Source organism: Mustela putorius, unplaced genomic scaffold (genome assembly GCF_011764305.1).
Source record: "Mustela putorius furo isolate JIRA1106 unplaced genomic scaffold, ASM1176430v1.1 tig00003854_pilon_pilon_pilon, whole genome shotgun sequence".
Taxonomy (NCBI): Eukaryota; Metazoa; Chordata; class Mammalia; order Carnivora; family Mustelidae; genus Mustela; species Mustela putorius.
In genome coordinates, this window is record NW_025422006.1 from 10,452,348 (window position 1) to 10,469,392 (window position 17,045).

The following is a 17,045-nucleotide window of genomic DNA, read 5'->3' on the forward strand; positions in this document are numbered from 1 at the left end:
CATACAGGCTCTCTTCTTATATTGGAGAGATTCCACGATAAGAAAACAATATATCGACACTTCTCTCAAGAGGCTGTGAGAATTAAATGAGAATATTTTGTGTTTATATTAAATATATTTATATAAACATTTATATAAACATATACACTAAACTTTACAAAAATGAATAGGAATGTCAGCAATATAAATCTGTATATCACATAAATAAAACATTTGTATTTCTGTTATTTCATAGGAGTATACTTGTGTTTTACATTGACTATTAGGCACTTAGCACTATACCTGGCACATAGTTAGCAATCATTAAATGGTTCTCATTTTAATAAAAGCACTCAAACAAAGCAAACAAACAAAAGCAATCAGACCAATATCCCTCAAACTGCAGACAAATATCAAACTATAGTCCAATATCAACTACTGCAAATATTCCTTAAAAGTGTTAGCAAATAGTATTCAGCAATACCTACAAAGAGCTATACACCATCACCACGTGGAAATCATTCCAGAGATACACGGCTGGTTCAGTATGCAAAAATCAATCTATGCAAGACACCACATTGGTAGAATAGGAAAAAAAAACAAAAAAAAACAAAACCCACAGAATCGTCTCAGTTGATGCAGAAAAAGCATTTGACAAAATCCATCCTCCTTTTCCTCTCAACAAATTGGGAATCGGAAGGCACTTCGAAAACCTGATTAAGGGCATTTATGAAAAATCTCACAGCTAATATCATACTCAGTGGCAAAGAGTGAATGTTTTTCCGCTCTGATAGGGAACAAAGCAAAGATGCTCACTCTTGCTACTCTTATTCAACATAATGCCAGGATTCTAGCAAACGAAAAAGACAAGCAAAAGAAAAAGCATACAGATGAGAAGGAATATCCTTTTTCCTATTTGTAGATGACATAACTGTCTACATACAAATTCCCAAGAAATCTCTAAAAACCTCCTACAATTTCTGAGTCCAGCAACATCAAGAAAATATCAAAAATCAGTTACATCTGTTTATACTAGCAATAAGCATATGTGTACCAGAATTAAAGATTCTACTTACAATAGCTCAAAAAAATACTTAGGCATAAATTCATAAAACATGTTTAGGGCTCACACACCGAAAACTATAAAATCCTTATGAAAGAAATCATGGAAGGTATAAATAAAGACACAGGCCATGTTCAATGACTGCTAGAGTCTATGCATTCAAGGCGTTAATTCTCACCAGATTGATAGACATGTTTAACACAATTTCTCTAAAAATTCCAGTAAGATTTTTTAAAATATATGTAGGCAAGCTTATTCTAAAGTTTATATGGAAAAGCAAGGGAACGAGGGTAGCTAAAACAATTTTGAAGAAGAATGAAGTGAGAGGATTCAGTCTTCCCAATTTCAAGAGAACTGCTCTGCAATAAAAATAAACAAACTCTCCTGAGATGCAACAATTTAGATGAATCTGTAGAAAATTAAGCTGAGTGAAAAAAAAAAAATCAATTCCGAAGGGTTGCACAGAGTATGAGTCCACTTATGCAAAATTCTTGAAATGACAAAATTATAGAAATGGAAAGCAGATTAGTGGTTAAGGGAAAGCTGGGGGTTAAGGATTGGAGGGGCGGGTAGAGGAGGGACAGGGGTTTGGCCCTTAAAGAAACATGAGGGATTCAGGTGCAGATGAAACGTTCCGTTTTCTCCGTTTCAATGTCAACATACTTGCTGTGATATTATGCTATAGTTTGCGAGATGAGACCATTTTTTGAAGAAAACTGGGTGAACATGGAGGGGATCTGTCTGCATTATTTCTCATGCCCACAGCTGAATCTACAGTGATCACAAAGTAAGAGGTTTAATTTTTTTTTTTAAAGATTTTATTTATTTATTCGACAGAGATCACAAGTAGGCAGAGAGGAAGGCAGAGAGAGAGGAGGAAGCAGGCTCCCTGCTGAGCAGAGAGCCCGATGCGGGACTCGATCCCAGGACCCTGAGATCATGACCTGAGCGGAAGGCAGCGGCTTAACCCACTGAGCCACCCAGGCGCCCAAGAGGTTTAATTTTTTTAAAAAATGATTACATATCATGTAGTCATTTTCCAGTTATTTTTGAATATATTATTTCTTTGCAGAGGAGAGAAAGCAACAACCAAATGAAGCTTTCCTTTCCATTACTTTAGAGCTGTGGAAGAAGCCCCTAGACATTGTTAAGCATCCCGATCGGTCTTCGACTAGAAATTCTTGCCTGGCCTCATGACTTCCTTACTGTTTTTAGTTTTGATTACAAATAAACATTAATCAGTAAAAGAAATGAAAAGTAACATTTGGGGCACCTGGGTGGCTCAGTGGGTTAAAGCCTCTGCCTTTGGCTCAGGTCATGATCCCAGGGTCCTGGGATCGAGCCCCGCATCGGGCTCTCTGTTCAGCAGGGAGCCTGCTGCTGCCTCTCTGTCTCTGCCTGCCTGCTGCTCTACTTGTGATCTCTCGCTCTGTTAATAAATAAATAAAATCTGAAAAGAAAAAAAGAAAAGTAACATTTACCAAAGAAAGAGGTTAAGAGAACTGAGAATTTTATTTTATAAAGATTTATTTATTTTAGATGTAAGAGAGCATGTGTGAGAGTGTGTGGGAAGGGGACGGAAGGGGCGGGAGAGGACAAGCCGACCCCAGGGTGAGTGTGGAGCCCGTTGCCAGGTTTGATCTCGTGGGGGTCATGACCTGAGCTGAAACCAAGAGTGATGTGCTTAACCAACTGAGCCGCCCAGGGTCCCCAAAGGCTGAGACTTTCAAAGGGACACTTTGTACACACACATTGAGAAAATACGGCACAGAAGGGAAGGGAGAGAAGGAACGTATTTACCTCCTCTTTGGCAATGCGCATCTCGTCTGTCACGTTAGAGAAGACCGTGGGCTGGATGAAGTAGCCTTTGGTCCCCCACGGGCCCCCACCGCACTCCAGTTTGGCCCCTTCCTTCTTCCCACTCTCAATGAGGTCAAGTATTTTTTCATACTGTTCCTTATCGATCTGTAGGAAAAACACCACCCAGAAAGGAAAATAAATGAATAGGTTAAATAAGCTTTATAAGGATACATATCGCCCAGCCTGTTAATGAGGGTTTCAGAATGCTGGAATATTGTTATTAAGTGAAATCTTCCATCAAAACAGCGACAGTGGATCGGACTCATTCTGTGCTTATTCTCCTGACTTTTCCAGAAAGAGCACTTACAGATATATATTTGTGTTCGGCTTTCGTTTTGCAGTTACATAAGCAAAGCGTATCAGCCCTGCAAACAAATGTAAACTTTTTTCACACAACTGTCATGTATTTATAGCAGAACAAAAATGCCTGTTAATAGTCAAACGGACGTACTTGGAAACTATAGTCCTGACTGAAATATTGAGAGGAAAAGGAGAAGAGAACTTTGATACTAGGTTTGATTCAATATGGCAGCCGGAAAGAAAATGCTTTCAGGCTTTGAAGACTCCAAGACCTCTGTTTGCTTCCCCTCACTCCTGAAGCCTCATCTGGCCAGACCCACACCGACCACAGCCCACGTGTCCCCCTAGCCGGATCCCCGTGGGGCGGTCTCAGTGGGGCTGATACCAATTTCCAGCAGGTCCTGATTATTAACATCCTGCTTCCTTACATAGAACCCATCTAAATACACGGCAAGAATTACGGAGCCTTAATGGTTTGTTAAACAGTATTTTTTATAAGGAAAACAAACAGACCCCAAACTGTTAAGTCCAGAGTTCTGGCTGGGATGCCCAGAGTACCCATCTTCCCTCCACGCACTGGAATTAGGCCTGTGTCCTGTCTCAATTCCTATTTTGAGAGGGCCTGGGTGACTCTTGGACCCTGAATCCCTGGAGAAGACTGCCCTGTGTCAGGGGTGGCCAGAATTAAGCTTTAAAGGAACAAGATCGAAGATCTAGAAGTTAGGGTGAAGAGCCTTTTGACAATTCAACTTGTCTTTTCCTATTACTTAAAAAGTGTCGCTCTTCACCTTCCTATTTGATCCTGAAATCTCCCCGCCATCCAAATCCCAGAAAAAGGTCTCAGACTAACAGCACACAGCCCTGCTCCCATATCCAAGGAGATTAAGTGCTATTTGAAACCACAAACCGTTTCCTAAAATTTGGCAAAATAGTTGCTCAGTCCTCCTTAGTGTACGATACTTAATTGAATATTTCAAAAAGAAAACATCTCTTCATTTCCAGCAGATTAAGGAAGTCATAATGTTGGTTTAATAACTGTTGGTTTGATATTTAAATTGCTGCCTAGTATTTACCACAGCCAGACTAAGGGGTGGTATAAGTTGTGCCTGGTTAAAATGTTCAGGTTTGCCAGCAACTAGCCAAGGGTCCAAGTATCTCCGTGCAAAGCTTCTCTGGCCTATGCCAAAACATTAATCTCACTATAGCATCAAAAATCATGATTTTGGAGGGGAGGGCGGTTTCATCTTAAGATGTATTTCCTAAGTTCTAACTTTTCCCTGCCTGTGGCCAGAGTGGATATTTGGGGACAGTCCTACTCTTGCTTATTAACTGGAAGGTAAAGGCTGAACGGATTTCTTTGTTGGAAAACTTAGATGGTCAGTAACTTCTAAGAATACAGGAATTCATAGTGCAGCGTCAGGCTATCAACAATATGGTATTCTAACCAGCAACCCTCACATTTCTTGGTGGCAAAATGCATTTCTTAGGCCTCACCCAAGACCTGCTGCATCAGAATTTGCATTTTTAATGAGACTCGCAGGTGATTCAAATGCACAGGAAAGATCGAGAACATTGCACAAGAGTTTAGTCTTAGTGATGGAAGTTTTCAGTTATACCTACAGACATACTCCGTGTAGTCTGGCTAATTTTGCTTCACCGTAAATACAAATCTTCCTCAGAAGGTTTCAGACTGGCCATATCTGGATTTGGCTTTCCTTATGGCCCTCAGGAACTTCTCAGTAAGGCTAGGATGTAGCAAGGGCTCTTTACTGTGTGATGGGCCATTAGCTCATGGGCTAGTCTATGAAATGTAATAGGGCATGGCATTGTAATAGTCTCAAAGTATACGTTTTGATGTGTTTGAATGTGCAAATTCTTTAATTCCTTAGGGCTGATGGGCTGAAAAAGAAGACAGTTTGAGAAATGATACTGAGACATCCTTCATATTATTTGGAAACCATAGATCAACAAAACCAATGAGAGCAGATATATGAAGTTATTGATCTGTGATAGTAATTGTCACTGTAGGTATAAATGGAAGCGTGCAATTTTCATTTACTCAACAGACATCTGGGCACGTACTGTGAACCAGGCATTCAGATGCTTTGTAGAGATTACTGCATTTCACAGCTCGGTGACCCTGCAAGATTGGCGTTACTATTTCCATTTTACAGAGGAGAAAACAGAGCCTCAGGGAGGTTAGATTTAAAATCTAACCTCTATTTCGAAAGTCCATCTCTCTGCATTAGGACAAGATGCCACTTCTGCTGATATTGCTATAACCTTTGATGTGGGTATTATTACTTCTTTTGCAAGTGAAAATACTGATTTTTCCAGGTTTTTAAAAAATTTTTAAAAAGAATGCATATTTTGGTCTATGAAATCAAATTGGAAAATCATTTCACCAATGAAGAAATATAAATATAATGTGATTAAAATAAAACCACATATTACTTCATTTACCAGACAAGTTATTTTAGGGCTCTTAGGTTTTAATATTTGGCATTGCCTAAACCCTAAGGTTTTCCTACTTGGCTGTCTTGGCATGAGCAGAAAAACCCCAAGACAGCCTTTTAACTCTTCCAGAATGTAAACTCCATGAGGTCAAGTAGCATATTCTTGTTCCTTTGGGCATTGCCAGGTCCTTATCCCAGGGTTTAGCTGATAGTAGCATTCAATAAATTTTGGCTAATAAAATTTATTTTTGGCTTAGTGAGTGTGTTAAGAACAGTGTTCATTTCAAATCAATAGCATGGAACAGTGTATAATTTTTAGTGTGAAAGAATAAAGACTCTACGCTTAATGTCTACACTCCAGAAAAGGATTTCTCAACAGTGGCCTTATTGGCATTTTGTGGCAGAGAACTCTTAATTGTTGGGCTCTCCTGTGCATTATAAAATGTTTATAGCATCTCTGGCCTCCACCCTCCTTTAAATGCCAGTAGGACCACTCCCTCTCAATCACCCCAGTTGAGACAAAATGTTGTCAAATATTTCCTCGGTGAGGGGCAAAACTGTTTGCAGTTGAGAACGCCGCTCTAGATCAAGATCCCAGAAGGCTCGAGTAAACTCAGAATGAAAGATCCAGGAGTTCGCGTAACAGACAATGAACAGGTCACTGTGCAAGGAAGAGGCAAATGTAGCCTTTGGACAAGAGAAAGACCCTCTTGTTGACAATGGTTCTGAGGGCACAACTGGCCTTTTCCACCGGAAATGAGAAGTTTGCCCAAAACCAAGACCTGGGACATTCTAGAACACTCAGGCCACCACTGGAAGGCCCGTCAGAGTGCGTGAAGGCCGGCGTGAACTGAGAGGCATGCTAGCGGCCCGCGTCTGTGGGATGGTAGCTGAGACAAAGGGTTGATCCTGAGGGAGAAAGAAATGCCAGGATTCCACACGAACTTCCAATGGCCAGAGACGGCACGCAGGGATCAGGAGGTGTGCGGACGGAGGGGACAAGACAGTGACAGCCTTTGCTGTTTGTCCTCACCTCTTCGATTGCCAACAGGCTTCTTAAACTGTTTCAAGACATGAAGCCAGGGCTGCACAACTTTCTTTAACACTGGGAATGAGTGACTGCTTTTTTTTTTTGAAACACCACACTGATACAGTGTGATCCCCTAGGAAGATCTGCGGTAAGGAAATGATCTTACTCAATAAAAAGTAAACCTAAAGAGGACACTTTATTCTTGTCCCCTGTGACTGCTATTTCTTCTTTTGTACACTCACCTGAGGGCCTTGGCTGACTCCTGGGGTCAGAGGATTTCCAAGGACGTACTTTTTAGCCCGTTCAACGCTCCGTCGAACGAACTCATCGTAAATCGATTCTTCCACAAAAAGCCTGGAGGCGGCTATGCAGCATTGCCCTTGGTGGTAGAACAAGCCGTGGTGGGCAAATTCGACGGCATTGTCCACTGCAGAGGAGACAGCCACACGGAAGAAGGGACACTTTTTAAACACGACGCATTTGTATGCATCTCTCTCAGGGGCAGTAGGACACTGTGAGATGCATGGTCAGATACAGATCCAAACGCCCCCTCCCCGCATTGGCCAGGTGACAAATGAAACTTTCTAATCCTTCATTTGATACAGAAATATTAGCCACGAATATGGAATCTGAAAAAATTAATATAGAGACTACTGAGAATACAGAGAGTGTCACAAGATCCTATCCCACTATAAATGATTTCTTTTAGATTTGTTTATTTTAGAGAGAGAAAGAGAGAGCAGGGGGAGGGGCAGAGGGAGAGAATGTCAAGCAGGTTCTCTGTAGATTGTGGAGCCCGACCTGGGGCTCCACCAGGATCCTGAGATCATGCCCAGACGCGAAACCAAGAGTGGGTGCTTAACTGATTACACCACCTAGATGACCGACCCTGTACATGGTTTTTGTAAACATCTCTGCTTATCATTAGTTAGATGACTGAATAGCTCACGCCTCAGATTTTAACTAAATGACAAAGAAAACATGAACTATCTATTGCGTTAAATAATTTAAAAATATTTTTAGACACCCTGATCAATAGGAAAAGTTGTATTTCTGAAAAAGAAAATAATAGTCGAAATCACTCTACCACCTTAACAGTGCTGTTCTAGACAAAACATTTTCCACCTTTACTTAAAATACACCATGTTATTTCATACATGCCCATAAACTCTTCTTATCTATGTATCTGAGATGGTAGGATGGGTCTTAAAAGGGAGAAATAAGTTGTTATCACTAAACCCTAAACAACCTGAAGAAAGTTTTCTCCACATTTTAATTTTTTAACTGTTGAAGATTTAATTCAAAGGAAAGCAATTGAGTACTGCTCTATTGACTTCGTGAATTAAGCACATCCACTTAAGTTGGAGTGGAAACAGTTTCTAGAAAGGTTTGGTAAAAACCAGGACTCTTATCATATTTGTAGAATATACAACGAGGCAGTGTGTTCTGAAAAGCTTCGGCTGAGATCACACTGGGCCATTTCTGTTCATTGCCTCATCCTGCAGCTGTCAAAGACAGAACGAGATGGATGCCTGACAGTTGGTCACTGTCGACTGACTCCCTTCTCGGAAATAATTGTGGGAGGTTAATCAATAATATAATCAGGATGAACCAGGGATACTGTATAGTGGAGTCACATCCTAATTATAGATGGAATATATGTAAATTTGACCACACTTGCCAGGAAAAAAAAAGGAGAGAGAGACAATCCTTAAATGCTAAGTATCATTGTCTTCTGGGCTGTTCATTTCATGTGTGTATGACCCTGCGTGAAGGGAGATGAAAATTGGGACATTTGCCATCTCTCCAGTTGGTCCCAGTCCAGCACAACTGGGTGTACGTCACCATGCCTAACCCAATGCTAATATTTACAGGCATGGAATTAAAAACAAACAAAAACAAAAACACCATGGCTCCTAAGTACAAGACAGTCACCTAGAGTTCAGCTGCAAAAATGGCCATCTAGGGGCGCCTGGGTAGCTCAGTGGGTTAAAGCCTCTGCCTTCGGCTCAGGTCATGATCTCAGGGTCTTGGGATCAAGCCCTACATCGGGCTCTCTGCTCAGCAGGGAACCTGCTTCCTCCTCTCTCTCTGCCTGCCTCTCTGCCTACTTGTCATCTCTGTCAAATAAATAAATAAAATCTTAAAAAAAAAAAATGGCCATCTATTCCACACCAGGAAGAAAGAGTGTCTGTGTTAGACTCATCTACTTATGACATTTTAGGACAGTTTTGGAGAGATTTTCAAGAGTCATCCTGGGTTCTGGTTAATGCCTTACATTTGGATGTTAGAAGCAAACCCTTTTATAAACTTCAAGGTCACGGTCTGGCATTGCCAGACACCAAGATGAGGGGTGAAAAGTTAAGAACGGCTCCCACTCACGGTCAGCGTCGGCAAACACAATGCAGGGGCTCTTCCCCCCCAGCTCCAGGGTCACTCTCTTCAGATTGCTTTTCCCAGCGGCTTCTTTGATCATCTTGCCAACCTGGAATACAGCATTACAGAGCAGAAGGCTGAACCCGCTCTCCTGAAGGTGGCTTTATTTAGCCTTTAAATGTATATGCGGTCTGTGCCACAGTTGAGTTCCACTGGGGAGAAACATTAAGTGGCTTTTCTCAAGATTTGGCACCTTCTCGTATCAAAGGTCCCGCCGTCCGGACACAAACATGAGGCATCAGAAAAACACTCATGAGAACAGATACGGAGAAGAGGACGGCTGATCTTGATGCACAGAAAGGACAGGAGGTGTTTTTCATTTTAATCAGAACTTCATGTTTCTACTGCTGGACGGGGCGCGTCATGATCCAACCATCACTTACCTTCTTGGCTTTTCATCCTGCTTTTCCAGGCTTTTCATCCTGCTACTGAAATCCAGAGAGTTCTGTCCGAACTGGCATACTTACTGCCCCCGGAACCTCATCTCTGTTTCTCCTTCTATGTCTACCCTGACCTGGGCCTCCGTCAGTCCCACACTTCCTCGGGGTCCGGCTGATACCGGAACCCTTCTGCGAAGCTCGCTCTGTGGAGTCTTTGCAGACACGACTTTTCCTTCCTCTTATACCCCCTCCCCCATGGAACCCTCATGAGAACGGATTCCCAGTCTCCCTCGCATTGTATTATTTGCAAACCCATCAATTTCCCAAACAGATACCGCCTCGCTGGTGGCCGTGACAAAGTCCTGTCCCTGCATACTTCTCAGGACACACTGTCACAGTGGGGGCTGTTTAACTCTGGTCGCTTGCCAGGTCTCTCTCTCTCCCCACCCCCACCCCCCTTCCTGTCTCCTTCCACACCTTTGAACCGTGGAGCTAGAAAAAAGAAATTGGATCTGGGCTCTGGGCTGCTGCTTCAGTTAGCTGGAATCCTACTGTTCTGGTTTCTTCCTTAATGCTAGTTGCCCCTCTTCAGAGAAAGGCATTGTTTTCATTTTTTTTTTTTTCCTCTGTGGATCATGTCCCATCAAGATTTGCTGTAGTTATTTTATTTTTCCACCCCTCAGACCTGGCCTGCTTTGTAACTCTTTCCTCTTTACTATTTTTATTGAAGTCCTAACGTCCTAAATGATCTTTGCTTTTCTTTTTGAAAGATGATTCCTTTTATCTTGCTTCTGGGTTTTTTTTTTTTTTTCTTTCCCTATTTGACACATCAGATTTTAATAAAAAGTTTCTCTCCCAACTGAACAAAAGATAAGCAGGTGCTTGCTGAGCGTCTGTTTGAATTTTAGGTGGTTATTGAACTGACTGCTACTGTGCCTTACAGAGCACAGCAATAATGAATCTGCCAAAGTTTTTATCTTATTTAAAGATGTCGTGCACTAAATCAAATCCTTTAATATAGGTTAATAAAAAGAACCTAAGATTAGCCTTGCGGTTGGGAAATCCTGTCGGAAAATTTCTTTTTATACCATTTTCCTTCCATGGTACACTTCTTATTAAATTTTCATTAAGATGATGATTAAGAATCTTTTGTTTTCTACGTAATATTTTCTTTTCTTCCTTTGAAGTCTCTGAATTCTTTCTGCATCTTTTTTTAAAAAAGATTTTATTTATTTATTTAACAGCGAGAGATCACAAGTAGGCAGAGAGGCAGGCAGAGAGCGAGAGGAGGAAGCAGGCTCCCCACTGAGCAGAGAGCCCGATGTGGGGCTCGATCCCAGGACCCTGAGATCATGACCCGAGCTGAAGGCAGAGGCTTAACCCACTGAGCCACCCAGGTGCCCCTGAATCTTTTTTTTTTTTTTAACTTAGAAATATTTACCTGAGAAACTTTATTAAAGTATATCATTTTTTGTCTCAGGGAAGGGAATCTAACTAATACTTTCCTAAAAGCTACAGATGTCAAGAGAACTAGAATGAAGAGTAGCCAGAAGTATGAGTAGGGGAGGAAGGTTACACTTTTGTTTAGTACAAGTTTCGAAGGCAAATAAAAGGTTTGTTTGAGTTTTTCCAAAGGTCTCATGGAAGCCGAAACAAGGAGACATCAGTTTTTGTCCCATGATTTTGTTCTCTTACTTGGGAAGATTCATCACTTTTCTTAAAGCGGTCTGCAATGAAGAAATATAAGAACCTTCAAGACTAAAAGAGTATGTTCCATGATGCTGTCACATTGCCATGTGGGGCAGAAGTAGCAAGTGCTCATGAAAATGGTCTAATTTACCACATCCTGCACAATGTTCATTGGACTCTGTTGCTTGCTTTGTTTTCTTTTATTCTGTTTTAAATGAGTCTAATAGGACATTAAAATTCTTACCTTGCCAGAAACACTTTTAGAAAGAGGGTCATTGCTACCATGACCACAAAAGATACAGGTGGTAGAAGCCATGTTAGAAGAGCAGTAGAAGCAGTGGGTGTGGCCACGAGTGAGCAAAAGGCTGAAGGAGTGAAAAGATACATTTGAATACCCTGTACAGTGCCTGGTATTTTACTACTCACTAGCTCCTTCAACTGCATTTTGTACAATAAGGTAGATAGTATTGCTCTCATTTATAAATGAGAACTGCAAATGTAGCAATGATACTTAACGTTTGGAAGACACACTGTTTAAAGGGGTAGAGTCAAAATTTGAACCCAGATGTTTCCTAGGTTTTTAATCTCAGAGTTCTACCATTTTTAGCAGGTAAAGTGCCCCAAAGCATGAAGGGGCCCAAGGATGGGTCAAGACAAACAGGCAGTGGCTGTAGAGATGGGATCCCATGAAGTGATGGGGTCTAGAGCAGGAAATGTGTGTGGAGGTCTAGAAGGCTAGGCTGAGGAATTTCTACCCTTCTGCCTTAACCTCCTCTGCTATGATTTTGATCTGTGACTTCACCATTTTTTAACTTATTGCCACGTCTTATTCCCAGTTGTTTTGTCCACAGAATCCTAAATGCAGGATTCGTTTTCCCCAACTCATTGAGGGGTCTGTCGAATGTAAACCTTTTCTGTTCTGTGTCTATGAAACATAAAAAGTATTTTTTGTATTTATCTAGTTTTAAAAAGATCGAGGAAAATAAAATTTGATTTTCTACCATTTTCATTCTCTATGTAAATGTTTCTTTAGGGGTGCCTGGGTGGCTCAGTGGCTTAAAGCCTCTGCCTTTGGCTCAGGTCATGATCCCAGGGTCCTGGGATCGAGCCCCACATCGGGCTCTCTGCTCAGCGGGGAGCCTGCTTCCCCTTCTCTCTCTGCCTGCCTCTCTGCCTACCTTTGACCTCTGTCTGTCAAATAAATAAATAAAATCTTTAAAAAAAAGTTTCTTTACATCGGAGTGTTCTAATTAGGAATATAAAATAATCAAATTAGCCTCTCCTCGTAATCTAGGATATTCTTCTTGCTTCTCAATCTCTGGGGACTTAAGGAACCACTCTTCAAAATTCAGAGCAGGTTCTCACACCTGTGTAGGCATTGTCATTCCTTCCTGTGAATGCCCTGACAGCAAGCACTTTGTACAGCCCTTAGTATCTTACAACACGCTGTCTTGTGTCTTGCGTGTAACAGCACCTTTCTAAGAAGGGGCTCTTCTCATTATCTTTCATACTGTGAACCAGTAAGAGGTTTGCACTGAACAGTCCACAGTGTCACATAATCCAACAGGAGGACTCCAGTGGTCTTCTGCCTGATACCGTATGATTTTGCCACTTTCTACTTGCAACAGAAGATCATCTCAATGGGTGGGACTCCATTCTCCCGAACTCCACTTTCCGGGCGGTTCCCTCTTCTTTCCCTCCTGCCTCTTCCTGCAGTGCCCACAGCTGACACCCTGTCCTTCACCTTCTGGAAAGTCAAGCTGGAGCCAGAGAGGCATACAAGTGAGGCTCAGCCAGCAGGAACACTGAGGGAGCTGAGTCGCTGGCTCCCTTTCAGAATGATCAGGAAACAGAGAGCCCCAAATAAGGAGCTAAAGGGGATGTTCTGCTGTTTAATTTCCATAATCTACAGGATACGATTACATTCATTCATACAAATCACTGTGGCCTAATTTAGATTTTCTATCATAAACCATACTAATCATACGACAGGGTCTCATCGGCTCTACTTCTTGTCATGGAAAGTAACGCACACACTAAACACAGTTTCGTGCAGGCCGGGTGTGTGACAGGAACCCCGCTTCATCTCGCCCACATCTGCTTATGTTCTATAAACACGCACGAAGCCTGGAATAAGGAACAAATCATTAAAAGGAACTTTTGTTTTAGAGAAATGTCGGCCTAAAAACGGTGATACAAAACATGCTTCTGACCCCTGGAGACGCAGACCTTCTGCACGACTGGCCTGAGTCGCTAATGTTACCTCCGTGGATCCTGTGAAGGCCACTTTGTCTATATCCATGTGGGAGGAAATGGCCGCCCCAGCAGTAGGCCCGTAGCCAGGGACAATGTTCACCACTCCAGGAGGGAAACCTGCCTGCGGGTAAAGAGTAAAACGGTTAGGACAGAACTGAGTATTTAATTCCATGATAAAAAGAGGAGAGTCTGGGATCAAAGCCACCTCTCAATGCTGAGCTTATGAGTTTCTCTACCAAGCAAGACTCATTTAAGTGCTATTATTATTATTATTATTATTATTTCATTTTGTGGCCTACTTAAAATAACCTCCCAAGTTATTTACTGGGGAAGTGTTTCTCCTTGGTCGGAGGAAGTCCCTGTTTGACTTTTCTGGATCATTGCCCCGGTGATGGCTGCCTCAAATTTCATAAGAGTAACTCAGAAAGAGAGTGTGTGTAAAAGACCTTGGTAAATTATTCTCAGAGAAGGAAAACAATGCAATTATTATCCTATCGGCGAAACTAAGAAGCTAAAAGGATCTCACATTTTCAGTTTCTAGCTATTGATTGTTCAGGGCATTCCAGCTGGGCTGCAAATTTGTACTGGCAATATTTAATCAGTAAAACATTAGATAAGAACTGTCCTCCTGTGCATGACGAAGCTTCGCAGATTGATTTCATTCCCGTTAAAGAACGAACAGGTAGAAAACGGTGTGTACCTAAGATGGACACATAAAAATTTCATGTTATTAGCATCAAAATGCCCCATTTTGATATCTCTTTTGCCCTTTTCCTCTTTCTTTTAAATTTGAAGTGAAGAACAGTTTTAAGATTTAAGTTCAGATTTTTAAAAATTTTCTAGTAACTAAAGCCTCGTTTTTAAGTTCTGGAAAGATCTGAAGGACAAAGAGCAATAAATTGCAAGAAGAAAGGAGAAACCCAATCTGGATAGTTGATGAAACTACACTTCATGTGTTTTGTTTTGTTTTGTTTTGGCCGGTGTTTGAGCAAGAAGGTAAATAAGCGCAGAGAAAGCCACAACAGAAAATGGAACATAAATATGTCCTCTCGTGGATAGATATGTTTAAAAATTATGTGGCCCAATATTAAAAGTAAGCATAGTGGCGCAGAGGCCTCCAACCTTTGGAGGGACTGGTTTAAAAAAAAAAAAAACTGCGGAACCTCCAATCCATTAGTGTCAGTTAGAAACCAATGTTCATCTCAATATTTGAAAGAAAGATACATCAATTTCAACGTGACTTTGCATCCATGAGTTAAGCTAAGGAAACAAAAATAAAAGTGGTTGTAAGGTGACTGTCTGACAGGAAGCCTTTGACTCTGGCTTCTTGTCCCCATTTGGGCGGAAGTTCATGGCGGCTGACTGCCAGCAATGTCAGCTGGAGGCCATGTTCGATGTGTTCTCATCTGGATTGGAGCCATTGGCAGGTGGTTTACAGCAGCACCAAGTGAGGCCTTCATGGGGTAAAGGAGGGCTCCTGAGTTCTCATGCGTATTTTGATTTGGGAAACTCACCTCTTGGATTAAAGACGCCACGTGAAGAGCAGTGAGAGGAGTTTGTTCTGCAGGTTTTACAACCACCGTATTTCCACAGCTAAGGGCAGGCCCTATCTTCCAAATGAGCATGACCAGCGGGAAATTCCACTAGAAAGCAACAGGAACAATTGATTCCTTGTATTGCTGAAAGCCACATTTGCCAATCTAACTTCTACATTATTTACTACCTATAGATGTGAAATAATACTTGTTGTAGTTTTGTGTAATCAACTGGTGTTTTCAAATTAGGTTCATTGCTAAAAGCAACTCATAAACACTGGAAAGCTCCAAATAAACTAGATATGGGACAGGAGTGGAAGGGAACCGTAAAATTTTATTAAGTGCTGTTATTTTGAGTTCTTCATCTACTGGAGGAAAAAAAAATACTGCATGGTTTAAAAATCAGGCCTGTTAAACATTTCTGCACATCTTTGAAAATTATAATTATTCCTCCCTCCTTATAGATCATTTGTTGTAACCATGTACCCAATAATAATAGTTAGCAGTGACCTGAAGCTAATATAACAGTGTGCATCAACTATATTTCAATAATAAAAATTGGGTGTGTGTGTGCTTGTGTGTATACGTAGTAGGGGTAGTAGCAATGTTTATTTCCAGGACAAATATCTTGCTAAAGACAAAAAGTATAGGGTCTGGTGGCTAAGAACTTTGTTCAAATCTCAGCTCAATCATTGACCAGCTCAGTGAGCTCAGACAAGTTACATGCTCTCCATACATGATTTCATCATCTGTAAATGCTGATAAAAATCCTCTCTACTTCAAAAGGTCATCTTGAGGAATCTAATTTTTTTTAAACATCTTAATTTAATGTTTTTCATGTTCCAAGATTCACTGTTTATGCACCACACCCAGTGCTCCATGCAATACGTGCCCTCCTTAATACCCACCACCAGGCTCACCCCTCCCCCCACCTCCCTCCCCTCCAAAACCCTCAGTTTGTTTCTCAGAATCCACTGTCTCTCATGCTTCATCTCCCCCTCCGAATTCCCCCAATTCACTCTTCCTTTCCTTCTCCTAATGTCCTCCATGTTACTCCTTATGCTCCACAAGTAAGTGAAACCATATTGATAACTGACTCTCTCTGCTTGACTTATTTCACTCAGCATAATCTCCTGCAGTCCCATCCATGTTGATACAAAAGTGGGGTATTCATCCTTTCTGATGGAGCCATAATATTCCATAGTATATATGGATCACATCTTCTTTATCCATTCATCTGTTAAAGGGCATCTTGGCTCTTTCCAGAGTTTGGTGACTGTGGACATTGCTGCTATGAGCATTGGGGTACATATGGCCCTTCTTTTTACTACATCGGTATCTTTGGGGTACATACCCAATAGTGCTAATCATGTCAAAAAATGGGCAGAAGACATGAACAGACACTTCTCCAAGGAAGACATATAAATGGCCAACAGACACATGAAAAAATGTTCATCATCACTAGCCATCAAGGAAATTTAAATCAAAACCGCATTGAGACACCACCTTACACCAGTTAGAATGGTCAAAATTAACAAGACAGTAAACAACGTGTGTTGGAGAGGATATGGAGAAAGGGGAACCCTCTTACACTGTTGGTGGGAATGCAAGTTGGTGCAGCCACTTTGGAAAACAGTGTGGCGATTCCTCAAGAAATTAAACATAGAGCTACCTTATGATCCTGAGGATCTGTCAAGAAAGTGGGCCAAAGACTTAACAAAGTGATGGGTTCATAAGAGGCATGCAAAAAATATTAGCTATTACTAGTATTCAGGATGGTGTAATTTTTATTAGTTTTATTGATTATTGAACTAATGAGAAATTTTATTCAAAATGTGGTTGTGGATGCATTTCACATTGGAGGAGAAGATAAGTCATTGACACGTCTCCATCTAAAAGCTTCAGAATACTTGACCATCTTTTTATTTGGCTTCTTGGAGTATGTCGGTGAAATCATTTAGATAGTCTCCTTTATGTTGGGTTTAAAAGAAAGCCTTCATGATTCTGCTTAAAAATACAACTACAGGTAGGATAAATCCCATACAGTGTTCCAACAGTTTC

General features: G+C 41.2%; 1 protein-coding gene across 1 annotated transcript in view; it reads right to left on the minus strand.

The window, feature by feature from the left end:
- The window catches only part of ALDH1A1 (aldehyde dehydrogenase 1 family member A1), a 52,582-nt gene that overhangs the window by 10,574 nt on the left and 24,963 nt on the right, over positions 1 to 17,045 (minus strand). Inside the window, exons 6-10 of the mRNA XM_004769202.3 lie at positions 14,964 to 15,092; positions 13,457 to 13,570; positions 9,071 to 9,173; positions 6,931 to 7,115; positions 2,843 to 3,007 (exon numbers count right to left, since the gene is read on the minus strand). Coding sequence (XP_004769259.1) covers positions 2,843 to 3,007; positions 6,931 to 7,115; positions 9,071 to 9,173; positions 13,457 to 13,570; positions 14,964 to 15,092 — 696 coding nt within the window. The remainder of the gene's footprint in view (positions 1 to 2,842; positions 3,008 to 6,930; positions 7,116 to 9,070; positions 9,174 to 13,456; positions 13,571 to 14,963; positions 15,093 to 17,045) is intronic.